Source organism: Conger conger, chromosome 13 (genome assembly GCF_963514075.1).
Source record: "Conger conger chromosome 13, fConCon1.1, whole genome shotgun sequence".
In the NCBI taxonomy this organism is placed as follows: Eukaryota; Metazoa; Chordata; class Actinopteri; order Anguilliformes; family Congridae; genus Conger; species Conger conger.
In genome coordinates this window covers 11,055,909-11,076,438 of record NC_083772.1, presented here as the reverse complement: position 1 = coordinate 11,076,438, position 20,530 = coordinate 11,055,909, and the positions used below count along the sequence as shown (strand labels likewise).

At 48.8% G+C, this 20,530-nt stretch overlaps 1 protein-coding gene across 1 annotated transcript in view; it reads right to left on the bottom strand.

The window, feature by feature from the left end:
• The window catches only part of robo2 (roundabout, axon guidance receptor, homolog 2 (Drosophila)), a 450,826-nt gene that overhangs the window by 64,476 nt on the left and 365,820 nt on the right, over window positions 1–20,530 (bottom strand). Inside the window, exons 8-15 of the mRNA XM_061216243.1 lie at window positions 16,552–16,676; window positions 14,802–14,973; window positions 9,956–10,161; window positions 8,064–8,145; window positions 7,579–7,744; window positions 6,576–6,742; window positions 4,236–4,357; window positions 158–389 (exon numbers count right to left, since the gene is read on the bottom strand). Coding sequence (XP_061072227.1) covers window positions 158–389; window positions 4,236–4,357; window positions 6,576–6,742; window positions 7,579–7,744; window positions 8,064–8,145; window positions 9,956–10,161; window positions 14,802–14,973; window positions 16,552–16,676 — 1,272 coding nt within the window. The remainder of the gene's footprint in view (window positions 1–157; window positions 390–4,235; window positions 4,358–6,575; window positions 6,743–7,578; window positions 7,745–8,063; window positions 8,146–9,955; window positions 10,162–14,801; window positions 14,974–16,551; window positions 16,677–20,530) is intronic.

Below are 20,530 nucleotides of genomic sequence, written 5' to 3'. Positions count from 1 at the left end.
ATAAACTTCAAATTCAAAATAACGTTGTTGCCCTCGGCTAGAGGCGGTTTCGCCTTTAGCTGACCGGTAATGCGTTTCTCTAAGAAATCAGTGACGCCGGGGTTAAAATTCCACCCTCAACCGGTTCCATTCACTCAGGCACAGCCTGCCTCCGTACCCTCCTCCGTGGTGCGGGCGGTCCTCGACTCGCTGTCCATGCCCTGGAACTCGTTGAAGTAGGGCCGGACCTTGATCTCGTAGACGATGCCCTTCTTGAGTCCCGAGAGCAGGACGCTGCGTTCGGAGGGCACCTTGACGTCCTGGCTCTGCCAGGGCCCGGGGGCGGGCAGTCCTGACGTCTGGCGGTACAGCACGCGGTACCCCTGGATGAACTGGGACTGCCGGTCCACCTGCCACGAGACACCACAGGAGACCACGCTCAGCCTCAGCGATCGGGACAGAAAAGAGCATGAAAACCATTCAGCGAAGATGAAAACACCGAGGATAAGGGGCTGGTTGGTGTAGATGACACATCACGGAGGTAAAAACGACAACACATAAAATGGAACTAAAGCACACAATGGGAACACATAAAAACCTTCATTTTCTATCATTATGCGCATACAAAGAAATCTGCAATGAGGAGGGGAAGCCATTTTATCACGCAGCATGGAATTTAGCTATAATCTCGAGCCAATCTATTGCTGCGTTGCGGTTGGTTTTGCAGGCTAGCGCGGTAACTAACGGGCAAATCCCAGCCGCATTCATAACTTAGTGTGTGGAGAACAGCTTCCCAGAGGCACCGTGAAATGTGCCTTTAACTCATTCCCACCTGAACCCACTGGTCCCGTTCACAGAGCTCAGCCTGAAATGGGAGCCACAGTGTGCCTTATTAACTCCTTTGAAAAATTCAAATGCCTCCACCGAATCCCATCAACCTCCTTTGGAGAGAGGGGTGGGAGAGGGGGGGCATCACTCTCAGTCTACAAACGTCAGAAACCGATGATCTGCAGAGAAGTGGCAGAATAGGTAGAGGGGAATAAAGAGAGGCAAACAGACCTAGGGGGAGATGTTGTGGGTGGAAACTAGAACGCTGGATAAGTGTTTGTGAACTGTTCCGAAATATTAGCATCATGCTAATTCTCACAAAAGAGGAGAGGAAGTGGAGGAAGAAGAGGTAGAAGAGGTAGGGGAAGTGGAAAAAACGAGGTAGAAAGAAAGACAAGATGAGCAAGCTATGCAGGCTAGCCCACAGAGCCCCATAAAAACACTCTTGTTCAACAGATGTGCCCGTTTTTTTGTTCTTTTTTTCTCTTTCCCCGGGATAGCATCGTTCCACTTTAGGGGCCTTTAGCACTTTAATGGTCCCTTTATCACCAGGACTGACACGCTTAGCTCAATTAGCATCAGCCGGGAGCGGCATGCACATTACCCCGCACTCTCCCTCACGCCGCACGGTCTTTCCATAAAAATGCTTTCAGGAGCGCGGGTGTGAAAGGTATGCATATGCATGCACTGTAAATAACGGCCCTCGCCCCGGCGCGAACGCTCCCCGGACGAAGCTCCCCCAGGACCCCCCGAAAGCGGCTCTCAGCCCCGCGGCGGCAGTTAGCCACCGTCTGCCATAAAGCCTGCGGAGGCTAGGGACACACACACACACACACACACACACACACATACACACAGACACACACACACACACGCACACGCACACTCACGCACACATACACACAGACACACACACGCACACACACACACACACACACACACACACGTGCACGAGCACACGCACACTCACACGCACACACACACACACACATACACACAGACACACAAACGCAAACACGCACACGCACACTCACGCGCACACACACACACACACACACACACACACACTCACACACATACACATACAGTAATAAACACAAATCTGTCCCACAGCAAAGACGGAGCTCAGCCCCGCACTGTGCCGCGATAAGGATCCCGCTTCTCCAAACTTCCCCCCTGCTCACTCGCGGGAGAGAGGAGGAAAAGTTGAATTTATGCAGAGGAGGAAGAGAATAACTCACAATAATGGCTTGTTAACAGTGGGAGAAAGGGAGAGCGGCTTTTAAGGAGGATATTAAGCAGCTGTTTTGCGTCTGCGGAGTCGGAGTAAATCAGCCCGATGCTTTCTCTGCTCCGTGTTTAACTTTCATTAATTGAATGATTCTGGGGAATATAAAAGCTTTATGGTTCCACCGAATGGCTCCTGTTTACTGAAAAAAGCGGTGATTGATTATGTGGTCACACTTACTGTTAATAAAAGAGACAATCATGAAAATATGTCTCAGTGAACAGAAAAGGCCCAGGAGGTCAATGTGGATGTGTTTTTTCCTATAGTAGCTTCTGTAATACCTCACTTAAAATATGGTGAGACATACACACATACGTATATCAGTAGCAGAATGAGTTTATTTAACACTCAAGAGGGCATGAAACAAGTATGAATATTTAAAATGATCATACAAGTATGCATTATAGTGGACACAATAGCAATTATATGATCTCCAGCTGGGTTTAAACCATCCAAGAAAAACTACATTTTACTCTGTGAGTTCAGTAAATGATGACAGCATGTTAAGATTTCTGGCAGGGTGGTTGGGGTGGGAGGGGGGATTATAAGGTTTTCTGACACAAACTTCCACGATATAGAGTTACTATGGCAATATGCTCCAATAACATCTTCAGCTTTCGTGCCAAAAGTGTCCAGCGTCTGTTTGTAAATGAATAAAACAGTGCCACCCTGGCACCTGGCAGTCCGTATGGTGAGGCAGACACGCTGTTTTCCGAGTGTGAGGTGTGCGTGTGTGTGTGTGTGAGTGTGTGTGTGTGTGTGTGAGTGTGTGTGTGTGTGTGTGTGTGAGTGTGTGTGTGTGTGAGTGTGTGTGTGTGCGAGGTGTGTGTGTGTGTGTGTGTGTGAGGTGTGTGCGTGTGTGTGTGTGTGTGTGAGGTGTGTGTGTGTGTGTGTGTGTGTGAGGTGTGTGTGTGTGTGTGAGTGTGTGTGAGTGTGTGTGTGTGTGAGGTGTGTGTGTGTGTGTGTGTGTGTGTGTGAGTGAGGTGTGTGTGTGTGTGTGTGTGTGTGTGAGGTGTGTGTGTGTGTGTTTGTGTGTGTGTGTGTGTGTGTGAGGTGTGTGTGTGTGTGTGTGTGTGTGTGTGAGGGGTGTGTGTGTGTGTGTGTGTGTGTGTGTGTGTGAGTGTGTGTGTGTGTGTGTGTGTGAGTGTGTGTGTGTGTGTGTGTGAGTGTGTGTGTGTGTGTGTGTGAGTGTGTGTGAGGTGTGTGTGTGTGTGTGTGTGTGTGTGCGCTCTGAGGGGCTGGGGGCTTCGGCTCGATTAAGCAACGCTCTCAACATGAAGGACGAGAAACCGTGCCAACAACGAGAGAGCGAGAGAAAGAGAGAGAGAGGGGGAAGAGAGTTGGCTAGACAACAGAGAGGGGGAGATGAAGAGTACACGAAATGTACGATCAATTACGATTTATTTGTTTCCTGCGCGAAACATTAGTCTTAATTTTCAGCTTCGCCCCAAAAAATGATGGAAGATTAATGAGCCAGCAGATGTCCCAGTGTTGTGTCGGGGTGCGTTCTGCAGCTGCTAACGGGGACCTTTCATCAAAGCTTTGTTTCGACCTCGCCGTTTCATGCGCAGTTATTGAGAGTCAGCAGTTAGTCCTTATCAAAGTCGCACAGACTTAGTGTTACGTAGATTTTTTTTTACCCCCAAGAAAAACATAAGTCTAAGCCCTGTGGAAGATCTAGCTGGCTTCAAAGGGACAGAGTCTACCGTACATATCGGCGTGGTTTGTTCAGATCCTCAAGGTGGTGGCATCAAAGGCGACTGTTTAAGCCACAAGCCAGGCTGAGGCTCTGTAATCAATGCTTAAAATATTGCTTTTGTGTGCTTCTTTTTACCCATGATGCATCCGTTTAGCTTAAATGAAAGACTAGCAGAATCCGCGCATGAACTGAACACCCAGACCAAAGACATCATAATAACTGCTCACTCGCTTTGCGCCCAGAAACTGAAGACCCAGCCATTTTGAATGCAAACTTCCTGTGACAAACCCCTTTTGGGTGAATGATGTTAAGAGCGACTGAAGCGAATCTTACCGAGACAGAGCACAGATTGAGCGGTCTGAAATGACAAGCTGCTCAGACTTGACAATTTGGGAATGTTTACCACCGGGAGGCGGATCGACCAATCAGTGTGCAACTCACCGTCCATGTGACCTGGATGGTCGTGGGGCTGAGCACGACAGGGTTGTGCAGGCGCACCATGACCTCACCCAGCTCCTTCTGCACGTGCCTGTGGTCCACACCTTGTGCTGGGGGGCTGATATCTGACAGGGAGGGAGAGGGAGAGAGTCAGCGAGAGAGAGAGAGAGGGAGAGGGAGAGAGAGAGAGGGAGAGGGAGAGAGAGAGAGTCAGCGAGAGAGAGAGAGAGAGAGAGCGAGAGAGAGTCAGTGAGTGAGAGAAAGAGAGAGAGAGAGCGAGAGAAAGAGGGAGAGGGAGAGGGAGAGAGTCATTGAGGGAGAGAGAGAGTGAGAGAGAGAGAGGGAGAGGGAGAGAGAGAGTGAGAGAGAGAGTGAGAGAGAGAGAGGGAGAGGGAGAGAGAGAGTCAGTGAGTGAGAGAAAGAGAGAGAGAGAGAGAGAGAGTGAGAGAGAGAGAGGGAGGGAGAGGGAGAGAGTCAGTGAGTGAGAGAAAGAGACAGAGAGTGAGAGAGAGGGAGGGAGAGAGAGTCAGTGAGTGAGAGAAAGAGAGAGAGAGAGTAAGAGAGAGAGTGAGAGAGAGAGGGAGAGGGAGAGAGAGAGAGTGAGAGAGAGAGTGAGAGAGAGAGGGAGAGGGAGAGGGTGAGAGTCAGTGAGTGAGAGCGCGAAAGAATAAGCCAAACAAAGAGCCTATCTGCGGGAGTGCCACACTCCACCCTACCTGCAGTGAACTGAACACCCACACCGCTTTCACAATGCTGGAAATGCTGCTCCGGGGACAAGCCAGCTCACCGAATGAGTGACATCATGTCTGCGCCCACGTCCTATACCTCACTCTCACATGCTTTTATTTAAGTGCTATTAATCTTAATGCACGGGAGTCTGCCCCTGGCTTCAGGACAGAACCGTTCTGGGCACGGCCGCGTTCGCTCGCCAGCAGACGGAGGGAAAGGGGCCGAATGAATGAATGATTTGAGAAAGAGAATGTGTGTTTTCTAACTAAAAATAAACACTGAGGAAGCACAACGGGTGAATCATGAGACTGCTAAAGGAGTGGGCCAGGCCGAAGGCAGTGTATGAGACACCAAAAATCAATCCGTCTTCTCAGACTGCCACTGTCAATAACCATTTCTGTGTGTCAACACAAGGCCTACCACAAATGGAGAAAGATGTTCCGTAATTTGAATTGACTCTTACTCTTTCTCTCTCTATCTTTCTATCTCTCTCTCTCTCTGTGCCTGTGGTTTGCATCTGAATGGATTTAAAGCAAAGGTTTGCAAAAAAAAAAAGAAAAGAAGAAAAACCACTATGATTATTGAATAAACTAATAAGGAGATTGAGGTCTACATGTTGCCTTAATCAAATCTTCCTTGCATACAAGACAGTTTTCCCCGGTTATGATCATTAACATACCATAGCATGCAAGGGTCTAAGTGGGTTAAGTTGCCCATTGCAGGGGAACTCATTGAAATCATTTTCTAGCTGTAGCCCTAATGAACTGTCGAGGGTTTCAGCCTCAGAGCCCCATTGTAGCAGATCTCCTTATGCCTGTACATGACTGTAAATTTACACCACCGGCTGGTGAAATGGAGTTAGACAACTGTAAAAACACCTTTTCAAAGCTGTGATACCGTGTCTGCTACAATACTCCCCCAGTGCAGAGAGCAAGCACATGTCAGACTAACTGAATGGCCAGAAAAGAGCTCTTCAAAATATTTCTTTCCTTTCTTTTTTTTTTTACTGTCTCTCATGGTGTCAGATCTGAAAATGGTGATCAAAACAGAGATCGACTCTCAGAAATGCCGTGGATTCGGCTGTGTGTAGCGCATCTCGCCGCGTACAGCACATCCCGGGGTACAGAGTGCTGACAGGAAATGATGAGTAAATAACGTAATTTTCTGCCGAATTTAATCTTTACTGGGCACAAATTCAGACTCCTCAGAAGGCATCTCCCGATGGAACGTTCTCACACACCGTCGACCTGCTGAAACGCACCACTGGCTGCCACGCACCGGCCCACGCACTACTGACCCAAATGAAAGCAATGCTCATTTAAAGAGGCGGTTTGGCACCGGAAGAGGATGCAGCACAGTGCGACCTGTAGCGTAGTGGTTACGGTAAATGACTGGGACACGCAAGGTCGGTGGTTCTAATCCCGGTGTAGCCACAGTAAGATCCGCACAGCCGTTGGGCCCTTGAGCAAGGCCCTTAACCCTGCACTGCTCCAGGGGGGGATTGTCTCCTGCTTAGTCTATTCGACTGTACGTTGCTCTGGATAAGAGCGTCTGCCAAATGCCATTAATGTAATGTAATGTAATGTAATGTAGAGAGTGCGTCGGGTGCGGTACCTTGCGTGCGGACGGGCTCAGACATGGGGCTGGGGTCGCTCAGGCCCTGCGTGTTGACGGCCCGCACCATGAACAGGTAGATGGTGTTTGGGCGGAGGCCTTTGACCGTGAACTGCGTGGTCTTCACGTGGTCTGCCACCGTCTGCCAGCTGTTGCTCACCGATTGGCTGATGAGGGGCGATTGGGGAAGGGGACGGGGGCGGATGGGGCACAAAGGGCTGACATTAACCACAGCAGGGGACAGTGCCGCCCTCAGGAGGGGGGTGGAACAGGGCCAGCCTCTAAATAAACACAATATTTAGATTGAAATATTTTAACCGCCTTGTGACATTAATTGTACTTAATCTTACAATGACTGAAAATTTCCCAAAAAATCTACTGTACATTCAAAACTAAACATGATTGCTTAGTTTTCTTTCTTTCTTTTTTTGATCAAATATTTTTTAATTGAACAAACATTTCCAAACCGAATATTTTACCGTTTTATAATTTGTATTTTTTTCCCAATAAAGTTAGTACCATGTATTCGATAGAAATTCTGAGGGATCCGCATACAGTGTGCATATGTTCCTGACACCTAAAGTTTGCGAGTATGTATTTGTCTCAGGTCTGAAAACAATACCTATCCCTGTTGCTTCATATATCTGGGCTTTACACCTGCGACTAGTGTACGAGAGCACATTATTGGCTTTGAGCTGAATTTGAGCCTAAACGGTCTAAATGAGGCCTGAGGCCATCCTTAACCATACAGCAGTGGCGGTCAGAATGGCCATGTCCGGAACCAGAACTGCCGTGTCCGGCACCAGAACGCCCCCGGCACCAGAACGCCCCCGGCACCAGAACGTGTCCGGCACCAGAACGTGTCCGGCACCAGAACGTGTCCGGCACCAGAATGTGTCCGGCACCAGAAGGCCGTGTCCGGCACAAGAAGGCCGTGTCCGGCACCAGAACGTGTCCGGCACCAGAACGTGTCCGGCACCAGAACGCGTCCCTCCAGACGCACCTGAAAGCCTCGATGACGTAGGATGCGATGGGAGACGCCCCGGCCAGGCCCGGTTGCCAGGACAACGAGACGCTGTTCTTGGTGACGTCGGTGACCTGGGGTTTGGAGGGAGGGCCCGGGAGCTCGCTCTCATCGCGGGTCTTAACCACCGTCACCGTGCCCGACTCTGGAAACGAAGGAGAGAGGAAGATCAGGATCTGCTACTTTATCATCGAGTCTGAAAAAGGTATAACCTCAAAAAAGCAGCTCAAATGATTCGTAATAAAATACAATTATAACCTATTTTGTTGCACAAGTCACTATGACTTATTTTTCTTTTGACAATTCACAATGTAAAGAACTGTCCTGTGTGTCAAGGTTCAGAGGAACTCTACTCTGTACAGTTGGCGAGAGTAACAGTGTTGGGGTTTAACACCGTGTGAGAGAGTACAGTTCATGACAGTATATTTTTGGCGGGAGCACAGGTTTCAGGTGTTGCACCATACCTTTGACCTCCAGGAATGCGCTCCAGGACGTTTCCCCACTGGAGCTGGCCGCCACACAGGTGTAGATCCCAGAGTCTGAGAGCTGGGGAGCAGAGCACATTCGCTCAATCAAAATGGCCCATCCGTCAAACTGTAAAAGCCCACACTCCTCCTCCCGCTGGCCCCAGATAACCAGTCAGAACCGGTTTACTTGGACATGATCGGAATGGAGGTAGTAGCTCTACTACCTGTCCCTTACACTAAAAATGCATTAACCTCCATCGACCTGTACTTTTTTCAGTGGGAGAGAGAGAGAGAGAGAGAGAGAGAGAGAGCCACAGAAAACTGAGAAAGAGAGATTAGTCTTCATCTTAAAATATTAGTTGCATACTTGCAGGTATTTGTTATGTGTTGATTTGTTTATATTGCATTTCATCACATGGTTTGGTAACACATATGTACAACATCCTAAATGATGTCATGCCAGTAAAGCATGCATTTCATTTAATTGAGAGACAAAGAAAGAAAGCAAGACTGAGAGAGAGAAGAGGGGAGAGAGAGAAAGCAGGAGAAACTCTTGTGTCCCAGCGTGTCCCTGAAAGTGCTGACATTAATTTTATAATAAATTTCATTTGCCACTCACCCCCCAACCCCCCACAGACCGCCACCCACCCTCCTGTCCTGCCAACCACAACAATGGTGAGATAATGAATTTACAGTCAGCTGCTGAGACCTCCTGGACTGATGACAGCTGGCCCGTCTCTCTCCCCTCTCTCTCTCTCCATCGCTCATCTCTCTCCCTCTCTCTCCCTCTCTTTCCCTCTCTCTCTCTATCTCTCTGCCTGTCTTTCCCTCACTCACTCTCTCTTTTGCTCTTTCTCTTTCCCCCCTCACTCTCTCTCTCTTTTGCTCTTTCTCTTTCCCCCCTCTCTATCACTCGCTCCACCTCTCTCTCTCTCTCCCTCTCTCTCTCTCCCTCTCTCTCCCTCTCTCTCTCTCAAACTTTGTTGGTTTTTCGTCCCCGTGTCTCCGCTCCATTAATGAAATAAAATGTCAGAGGCTGGCAGCTTTGTCAGGCGTAATGGATATTCCAGCGAGACCGCGGTACGGAGGCGTGCTGTGCAGAGACTTTAAATCCCTGCCGCTGTATGTGCTCTGTCCTGTGGGGGGGGGGGTGCAGGACGCTTAACCCCCGGCCCCGCTCAGGTCCTGGAGCCTGTCCAGAACAGCCGCAGCTGGGCCTTGTAGGCCCTCTGTCTCGCTAAGTGATAGTATCAAAGAATTTACAGAAATCAATATTTCCTATTCATCTCCTAAAAGCAATATGATTCCCTTGTCCGTCTAAGTTATGTCCCGCCAATATCCGATGGAAATCTCTGGCAACCATGCACACACACACACACACACACACACACACACACACACACACACTGCAGGGTGTCCTGGATTAGGATATAATAAACCCAGAGAAGGGGTAGAAGGAAGGTCACATTGTAAAAAACGATTAGAGAGGGGCGAGATAGAGGGGGTGGGGGGGGTGCAGGAGGACAAGATGAAAACATGGGATTGGGAGGGAGGAGGAGGAGGAGGAGGAGGAGGAGGCCATGACTGACAGGGAAAGATGGTGGCAATGGGAGAGCCTGTAAATTAGAGGGACAGACAGGAGACAGGGTTGGGGAGTGAGGGTGTCAGCACGCGCACACACACATACTGTGCATGTACAGACATACAGACATACATACATACATACAGACATACACGCACATGAACATGCAATCATGCATGCCCACACACGCACACACTCACATGCATGAACACACACAGATGTACACATAAACATACACACACACACACACACACACACACACACATACACACACACACACACACACACACACCCACACACAGCTCACCCTGATGCTCTTGATCTGCAGGCTGCCCAGCTCTTGCAGGGACATGCGGGGGTCCTTCCCCAGAAGACTGACTCCGTCCTTCAGCCAGCTGATGGTGGGGATGGGGTCCCCTGAGGCCTGACACTTCAGCAGGGCCACGCCATCCAGTCCCAGTGTCTGATTGGCCGGGCCCTGGCGGATGATGGGTGGAGGCCTGTCCGTCAACACTGGGTGGAGAAAAACAAGAGTTTCACACGACTGGTCACATATCTCAGCAGCACAACCCAAAAACAAACTGTCTCAGGTTTCTAATTTCAGAGAAGACGCAGTGGTACAGTACAGTGGTGGTACAGTAAACCAAGTAGTAAAACGTGGCGGTTGTTCCAAATATTCCATACAGTACAAGTTTTTTATTGCCGTAGGTTTTGGGGGCTTTTTTTAGGGGTCCCATTAGTGTACCACATTGCCATGACTACCTCTGGATTTCTGGGAAATGGGGGAGGGACCAGCTGAGCCCTGTTTTCCAGGACATTGATGTGGTGAGCGAGGTTTAGCAGTTTCCACTCACAGCTTCGGTTCCCTGAGACTCTTACCTCAGTACCGACGGTTTCCGCACAGCTACTGTGGTAAAAGAGGAAGGCCTGCAGATATTCTCCGCAAGCTACCCAGATAAACACTTCCTCATGTTCTACCAGGAAGCAAAACAGGGCTTTCTTTCACTGCCTCTGTAGCTCAAGACCAGAAAACCGAAATCTCGCCCAAGAGAAGGGCTGCTCCCACTGCATTCTGGGTGATAAAACGCTTTGAGCTCCGCTGGGATTCACTGGGATTAAAAGGTTGACTGAACTGTGTCAGACGCTGTTGGGTCAGGAATCATGAGTCAGACCTGCTCTTGGCAGGGCCAGGAAAAGCAGCTCAGTGGCACGTCCACATATCTCAGTTTAATAACACCTCAAGGACATCTGTAAGGCAAGGTCTGAAACCACTATATAACCATTCCCATCATATATCATCCCTATATATCACCTTTTTATGCACAAGGTAATGTAACTAGTACTGTTGTTAAATCGTGTTGAGTAGTGTCATATCCATGTGTTTATTTCAGAGCTTTTTTTTTATCATGGCAGCTGAAAATGATTTGTATTTATTTACAATTAGTGTCAGATCTTGCCAGGAGGTCCAACTAATGAGATCAAGTAGAGGCCATCAGAACCTTAACAAAACCCTATTGATCCTTAAGCAACCGTGTCAGTAAAATACAGTCCGATGGTTTAATCCGTGTGCTACAGTACTTTGAGTTTCAGTTAGCAGCACAGCCCAACGAAAGTCATCTCAGATTCTCATTAGTAGCAGGGGCCTTGGGTTAAAACAAGCCATAGAAGAATCCCGATTGATCAGACCTCACATCTGAGTGTCCGTTTCTGTAAGTCATGGCTAGTGTGTGGAGACAGTTTATACTGTATTTCACAGAGAAGTGGATGGCGGCGACTTCTGCCATCACACCGTGCAGATTAATTAGGAGGTGCGGATTAATGATGTCAGACCTGAGGTGCTAATTAGCTAGTCTTCTTCACCAGCCTTTCAACACATTCACGCAAGGCCTCCTGGGGGGCACGGGCACCAAATAAAGTCTAAAGTATGAAACCGATCCCTCTGAAACCCACAGAGCAACATTAAAGGCTCCTTACACTTCAGTTTGACCGCTCCAATCGCCTTTTCGCTCCAATTTCCCAGACTTCTGAAGGGTTTCATTCAAGAATGTTTTATGCATGCTTCCATTAGAATGCTCTTATTATGGTTCCCGCTCAAAGAGAAGTCAGATATGACACAAATAGGAAATCCATCAAAACGTCTCTCTGTGATAAACTTCATTTGAGTTAAGGCCAGATGGCCAATTAAATATTTCCCCTGACTGATGACATGTAGATCTTCAGAGCTTGTCAAGGGACACTCGTCATTCAAGTAATTCCTCTTCACTTCAATAGTCACACCGTTACTGTAACATCGCGGTGGTTCAAATGTATCACTTCAACATCGAGCTTCGACCAATTACAGTATACCAGGAAAATAAGAACAATGCAGTCGAAGAGCCAATCAATTAGGGAATGACGGATTGTGTCAGGTGAGAAGGAGAGGCGTAAAGGGTTACGGAGAGAGACTGAAGGATTGCGGAGACAAAACGAGAGACAGTGAGAAAGAGAGCCAGTGAGACAGAGACGGAGAGACGGAGAGAGATGGATGAGGTGGGGGCCTTGACTGTCTGCATGGAGGATTTCTCATTACAGATCTCCTTGAACCCCTTCGCTCCTGATGGCCTGGCGACTCTAAATCACCTGTACACGGTGGCAGGTGCGGCCATTATCTCCACCAGCCTCCTCGGGTCCTGCTGCAGTCCCTCCCGCCATACACACCGCGCACCAGAGACACATCAACGCTCATGGTGTGTGTGTGTGTGTGTGTGTGTGTGTGTGTGTGTGTGTACTCGCGTGTGTACACTCACTGAGCACTTAGTTAGGTAGACCCGTACACCAGCTTGTTAATTCAAATATTTAATCAGCCAATCATGTGCATGCAGCACTAAGCATGCAGACATGGTCAAGAGCTGTTTTTTTTAGACCGAATGTCAGAATGGGGGCAGACTGGTCAAAGCTGACAGGAAGGTGACAGTAACGTAAATAACCACACATTACAACAGTGGTATGCAGAAGAGCATCTCTGAATACACAACACTTCACACCTCTAAGTGGACAGGCAGCAGAAGATTTAATAGGTCTAACAAATACTAATACTAAGTCTAAAAAAGTACTCACTGAGTGAATATATATGAGGATATATCGGTTATTATAATTTAATTTCTGGTGGCCTGGGCCAGGCAAACAGGTCTGCGTTGAGTGTGCTGTCCACAGCTGGCCTGTAAAAGGCTGAAGCTATGAGATATTGCTCTGTCACTGAGATTATTGAGAATCTGTCCAAATGAATGAGACGCTGCGATACGCACCCTAAACACACGAGCGCCATAGACTGTGACAGCCGTGTGCATGTATATTTCAACAAATGCAATGACACACAAGATCTGTGTGTGAGAGAGTGTGTGTGTGTGTGTGTGTGTGTGCGTGTGTGTGTGTGCGTACGCGTATGTGTGTGCGTGTGTGTGTGTGCGTGTGTGTGTGTGTGTGCGTGTGCGTGTGCGTACGCGTGTGTGTGTGTGTGTGTGTGTGCGTGTGTGTGCGTGTGTGCGTGTGCGTGTGTGTGTGCGTGTGTGTGTGCGTGTGCGTACGTGTGTGTGTGTGCGTGTGCGTACGCGTGTGTGCGTGCGTGTGTGTGTGTGTGTGTGCGTGTGTGTGTGCGTGTGTGTGTGTGCGTGTGCGTACGCGTGTGTGTGTGCGTGTGTGTGTGTGTGTGCGTGTGTGTGTGTGTGTGTGTACCCGTGTGTGTGCATGTGTGTGTGTACGCATGTGAGTGTGTGTGTGTGTGTGTGTGTGTGTGTGTACCCGTGTGTGTGCATGTGTGTGTGTACGCATGTGAGTGTGTGTGTGTGCATGTGTGTGTGTACGCATGTGAGTGTGTGAGTGTGTGTGTGTGTGTGTGTGTGTGGTGTGTGTGTGTGTGTGCGTGTGTGTGTGTGTGTGTGTGTATGCGTTTGGTAGGGGGTGGGGGTGTAATGTCAGGGAATGCTGGGGACACAGCCACTGGATTATGATGATTCTCAGACAGTTTTCGTGACAGGAGGTTGACTGAATGCGTATGCCAGACCTAGAATGGATTTCATAATCCGAGAACTGTCAGTCACTCACACACTGCTGATATTGATCATTAAATTCTGAAAGATTCAAGGGTAATGCCATCTTTTTCATCTCTCAAGAACAGCTCCAATAGATACTTAATGAAATGGTGCCTGACAGAAAGAGCCACATTCAAAAGAGTTAAAAAAATAAATTAAAAAAAGCTGCCAAATTGCAAAAGCAAGGCCACATCCTCTGATAAAAAAGCTTTTTCAGGGAAAGAAACATTTATTTTAAAAGTGTTATTTGTCTGGAGGGAGTAGTGAATTTTTCGGTTATTTCAGCTTTCAGAGGCGTTCAAGGCTATCAGTGAGGTGTTCAAGGCTATCAGCCCAACTCATCATTTCTCACAAAATCAGTTGTGAAAAAATCATTTTTTGGAAACCAGATTAGTTTTTTCCTCAGCTCCATACAAAAATGATGAGTGTGTGCACGTATGTTACTGTGCATTCATTTGAATGTGTGTCTGTGAGTATGTGTATATGTGTGTGTTTCTGAGTGTGTGTGAGTATATGTCTGTGTGTTTCTGAGTGTGTGAGTATATGCATATATGTGTGTGTGCTTCTGAGTGTGTGTGTATGCGTTTGTGTGAGTATATGCCTATATGTGTATATGAGTGTGTGAGAATACAGGTATATGTTTGTATGAGTATATATATATATATATATATATATATATATGTGTGTGTGTGTGTGTGTGTGTGTGTGTGTGTGTGTGTGAGAGTATATGTGTATATAAGTGTGTGTGTTTGAGTGTGTTTGTGTGCGTGTGTGTGAGTGTGTGCGTGTGAGTATATGAGTGTGTGTGTTTCTGAGTGTGTGTGTGTGTGTATATATATATATGCTTGTGTGTGTGTGTTTCTGAGTGTGTGTGTGTGTGTGTGAGAGAGAGAGTATATGAGAGTGTGTGTTTCTGAGTGTATGCGTGTGTGTGTGTGTGTGTGTGTATATATATATATGCATGTGTGTGTGTGTTTCTGAGTGTGTGTGTGTGTGTGTGTGAGAGAGTATATGAGAGTGTGTGTTTCTGAGTGTGAGTGTGTGTGTGTGTGTATATGTGTGTGTGTTCAGCACACTGCTCCTCACCGTCAGTGACCTCCAGCTGGGCCTTGGCCAGGATGCTGCCTGCCACAGTGAGGGCCTGGCAGATGTAGAATCCGGCGTCACCGCGCTGCACAGAGGAGATGGTGAGGTCTCCGCCCGGTGACACAGAGAAACGGCTGCTGGGCTGCTGGGGCTGGCTCGGGAACAGCAGGTTCTGGAGGAAGAGGAGGAGGAAGAGTCCAGTTAACAATAACCTGTGACTTGCTTTGTGTATCGGTATTTTTAGTTGGCTAGGTAAGCAGTGTTAGGCTAGTTAAGTTTGGTCACTTTTGCTTGGTTGTCTGTTTATTTGTTTGTAAAAAAAAAAAAGGCCCTGGTCCTTATCTTTGTTGTACAGGTAGCAGTTGAAATTGTACTTCCCTCTAGGGTCTTTCAGCGAACTTATCCCTGGTTATGGGTATGCACTTTGTTGTACGTCGCTCTGGATAAGAGCGTCTGCCAAATGCCAATAATGTAATGTAATGTAATGTAACCTCAACATGCCTGCAAATGAACCATGCACACAATTTTAGCTCTTTGTTTCCTTAGACTTCACATACAATAAAAAATATCACATTCTTTCCAGTGTTCAGAGACACACATGCATGCAGCACACACACACACACACCCAGGTTTGGACACGGCACCACCAGTGTGTTGAGGGCCTCTTTCACCCGTGTTTGATGTTTGAATGGTTTGTCATAATCGTTAGGAGCAGGGGGTGAAGGAACACAGGTGTGAAAACATTGGCTTTGGGATCCAATCAATTCACGGGCGGTCAGCGATGAAAAGCGGTCGGGAGAGGTCGTCCGCCGGCAGCGACCGACGAGAGACAGGGTTCTGACACCGACAGATACGGACCCGGCGTCCTCCTGGCCTTGCACCCTCACACCACTGCGCATTTCAGCCCGTTTATCTATTTATTTATTTATTTATTTTTCTGTTCGTCCTCAAAGCAAACGAACAGAAAAGAAAGACATTAGCCAGATTCAATTACACCTAATGACTCCAATGCTGCGAATGATGTGTTTTTTTTAATTACCCCCCCCCCCCCCCCCTTCGTACGGTTGATAGATGTCCACTTCATTATGCTCGAGCGTGGCAGAGCTGGGTTCCTCTTGCTTAATCACTTAATTACCGCCTTAATTTGTTCTTTTTAACAAATAACTTCATATCTCATTTAAGACAATGAGAGAGAGGGAGCTAGAGAGAGAAGGAATATGTGTGTGTGTGTGTGTGTGTGAGAGAGAGAGAGAGAGAGAGAGAGAAATTAATGTGTATTGTGGGCAATATGATAATTCCTATGAATACAAATTAATATCGGATGCATAACCACATGTTTTTGGTCTCTTTCTTTCTGGCCATTTTGGTGTACGCTTGTGGACACACATACCCCTACCACAGAAAATGCACCCCCCCCCCCCCCCCCACCCCACCCCATCCCACACACTGTTGGTTCTGTTTCAACGTGGAGACATTTCTCCAGAGCTGGGCCATCTCTGGCATGTTTGTACGCCCAGACTGGATACTAATTGCTGTTGTTCCTTCAAATTTGGATGACTCAAAAATATTGTGAATGGGTTGTCTGTCTGATTATCATCCCTGTTCCCGGAGAGGGAGAGAGGGAGGGAATGAGAGAAAGGGAGGGAGAGAGACTGAGAGAGAGGGAGTGGGAAAGAGACAGAGAGAGGGAGGGAGAAAGAGTGAGAGAGGCAAAGGAGTAGAGAGAAAAATAAAGAAACGCTGATCTTACCTGGCTGCCCTCTTTCTGCCAGAAGACGGCCGGTTGGGGGTTGCCCTTGGTTTCGCAGGGGAACGTGGCTGTGCGCCCCTGACCCACGATCTGGTCCCGGGGCCGGATGACGAACTGGGGAGCAGCTGGGGTCAAAGGTCAAACAGCAAACGGTGTTAGCTGGCTTGTAGCAGCGAGCAGTAGGGATTAAGGGATTAATGGGATAAGGGGTTAGGGGATCTCAGGCATTAACAGGCACTGTATCTCACAATCAGTCCAAGTCAACACATATTAGCCAGCGTCCATGCAACAGGTTTGATTTCCCTTCAGGGAGGGCACGGTTCAAATCAAGGGACACACATCAAAAGGACTTTGACAACGCCACGGCAACCACGCGAGCCATTCATCCGGACGGCCAAGGCAAGCTGGAGCCAGATGAATGACGGTCAGCCTGCAGTCGCGACAACGCAGCCACCAGGGGGCGCAACGCAAGGGGGGCACACCCTGCTCTGCCGTCGAGGGGGAGGGGGGCGGACGTTACACGCTGCCGTGACTAGCCTCGCTCCGCCGATCGACGTTACGACCGTGCAGTTCTTCAGTGAGAAATTAGGCGCTATGCTACAGATCAAAGCCCCGGTGAAGACTGGCACGAAATAAGATGTTTCTCCTGACTAAGCTCCCCGTCTCTCTCTCTCCATGTTAAAATCAAAGATGAAGGCAGAGCGCAGATGAGGCGCTCTTGTCTGTGGGGCGGAGGGCATCCTGTACCTCTAATGAGGGCTCCCTTCTGCCAAAAACCTGTCCGAGCGGACGGGCCTTCACGCTAGCACTGTCTTAGTCTGACTTAGCAGAAACAGTGTGAAGAAAAAACTGACGGGTGAAAGTGAGGGAGAGCCCCCAAATCACATCCTCAAGGGGGGGGGGTGGACTTCACCCTTCACTTGTCCTTGCCTCAAGTGGAACCCCCCCACACACACACACACACGTTCATTACACCTCACCGTCATTAACGCAGCCTTAATTATTCAAAAGCCCCCTCCTAAAGTCAATTAAACAACTAATGAATGAGGTGAAAAGAGTATTTTCAGATCAAGTCAAGAGTGAGTCCATTATTTTTCGTCTCACGTTCGGTTTCGATCGCCTCTGTGTTTAACGGATCAGGAGAAGCTGGACCTGCATCGCGCCAGGGAGCAGCTAAACCCCAGTAAACACCCCGTTACCCCGTCCGCAAACAGGCAGCTACGGAGGTGACTCACACACGACGGCACGCCGTGTTTCTCACACTGTTTCCCTGTACACAGGTCCAGATGAAGCGTCTCGCTGGCCTACTGGAACGCTCACTCTGAAAGTCTTCTGGAAGCCATTAAGGCCCATTAAGAAATAAAGCAGACCAGATCCCTGCTTTCTCACGGATATGTTTCTTCCAGCCTGTCGAGAGCGCCATTTGAAACTGTAAAATGCTGAGGGGCTGTGTGTGTGTGAGGTGTGATACTGTACACCACCCTGGGACAGCCTTCATCAGACAAAAATCTCCCATCATCAGGGGAAACCGCTCTGAACCGTGACACACAAACCCGATAGAAACCCGATCTCACCACCCAAGGAGCACGAACCCACCCCTGGCTAACATCTGGCGAGCCCCACACAGAGGCATCAGGCAGACAGGCCCCGCCCTCATCCCCAGGTAAAACGCTGACGACCAGGCAAGGCTAGTTTGGATCATCTGCTGCAGATCTGGCATCATGCTCGTTTTGCATCACAACCAACCAATGGAAGCAGAACACAACATGCATACACGCACACCACACACACAGACACACACATAGAACAAACACATGCGCACCACACACACACACACCCACCCACACCCCCCGCACTGCCCCCCCCCCCACCCCTGACTCTTCCCCTCGTCTCCGCACACATTCCTCCTTAATCGGTGACCGACTCAGCAGCCCCACAGAGGAAATTCAAATAGACCAATTACATCCACCAATTCCACTCTCCGTTCAGCTGTGACCCGGGGATCAGATACTAACCCCGCGGAATGGGCCAAACTCCGCTGCGCTCTATTAAAAAAAAGGAAAAGAGAGGGGAAAAAAAGACCTTTCCCTTTGTTCCATTTGCTTTCCCCCTCTGCGACTGTCCGCTGGAGCTCTGAGCGGCGACTTCACTTCACAGAGAGAGGTCAACCTGCCCTTCTGCGCAAGGTTAGTATTTCCCTGTGTTTTTACAGAAATGGAACTGAAGTGGAAGTTAATGGAAGAGATAAGGGAACAAACTCCTACGCCGCATACAGCACGTGATGGCTTCTGTCGGATCTCTCATTCGTCCCTCACCACGGACCGATGTCTGATTAGCCAGAGGGCGGATAATATTCCCGCAATATGTTTAATACTGACTCCACTTAACTTTATAAGGAAAGTCCGTATCATCTCATTTCGAGAGCCATTTAAAACTGTAATGGCTGCTCGGTCATAGAAAAAGTGCGATGACATACTGCAGTAGCATTAGCGTAGCGACAGACAGCTTGAAGACTTCACCCCATACAGAGAAATATTGTTATTTCTTTGCGTAATCTTCAGCGCACTGCCAAAATTATAGTCCTTTCAGTTCTGGTTTGTTTGTCGCTAATCAGCTCAGTGCTCAAAGACATGCTTGTCTGAACTGTGTCCGTTTGGCAGGGCTGCTGTTAGATCTCCATTTCCACGCCTGGGCAGCACAGTGACAACACAGCTGGCCTCAGTCAAAGAGAGCCCCCGTCCATTTGGCGGGCTTATCTACTGCATTTATTTATTTATCAGCTGATTGATTTATTTATTTTTGGCGGGTACATATTTGTCAGGCGCGCGGGGTTTGACGAGCTGCAGATGGTTGTGGATCCGCTCCTGCTGCGATTGGTCCCGGTCCCGTGCACAATGGTTCTGTTCCCCGCTGAATCTGGGCCTCGCACAAAAGCCTTAAATCACTTCTGGGCCAAGATTCCATTTCCCCCCCCCCCCCCCCCCGCCCCCCCAGACCAGTCCCCCGCCCTGGCAGTGCATTACCCAGCGTCACTCACTCAGAGCATTTGTTTAATCAGTGTGAGACTCTGACTCTGACTCTCTCTCTCCCTCTCCCTCTCCCTCTCCCTCTCCCTCTCTCTCTCTCCCTCTCCCTCTCCGTCTCATACCCACCCTCCCACTCACACGCGTACATGCAGAAAACAGACACACACAACCGCATGCATGTGCAAACAAACACAAGCGCACACGCGTGTACACACATACGCACACATACACTCGAGCCAATAATACTGCGTAATCTCCCTGCTGCTAAGAGCAGCCCCGGGTAGTGTGTGAGCGAGCGGAGGCACAACATCGATGAGTACATAAACAGCAGTGTAGATGTGTGTGAGTGGGACCGCAGTGTGAGTGGGACCGGTGTGTGATGTGGGACAGACTGGGCTCCCCTGACTGGGGGACTGAGATGGCTTCTGAGTATCCTTCCAGCACCCACCGAGAGAACGGGCAGATCAAGCCCGGATATTTCACTCACGACAAGACACATCTGTCCAAGGCTGGAGGGAATTCATAATGCTAAGTTTCTACACACACTCGCACACACATACACACACGCACACACACGCACACACACATTCTCTACTCCTAAAACTGCATACGATAATATTTTATTCAGAGAGCTGCAGCAATTACTCTTCCCCTGGCTACAGGCGCTCTGAATATTTAATTTCCCAAATCTTCTTCCAGGCTGTCGAGCCATGACAATCATGCGGTGGCCATTGCAGTTTTGGCAGCTCCTGCCCCTGTATCTCTCCTTCCTCTGTCAGTCAAGCTCACCCCGGCACGCACCCCTGCACCCCTATCCCATCCCAACGAGCGTCAGACTCACCCCGGCTTTAATTGACATTTCCGACTGGGAACGTTCACCTGAGGTCTTAATGTTTGCGGGAGTTATCACACCTTCTCCCAAATTGCAGAACATTAAACGGGCACACTCTGCT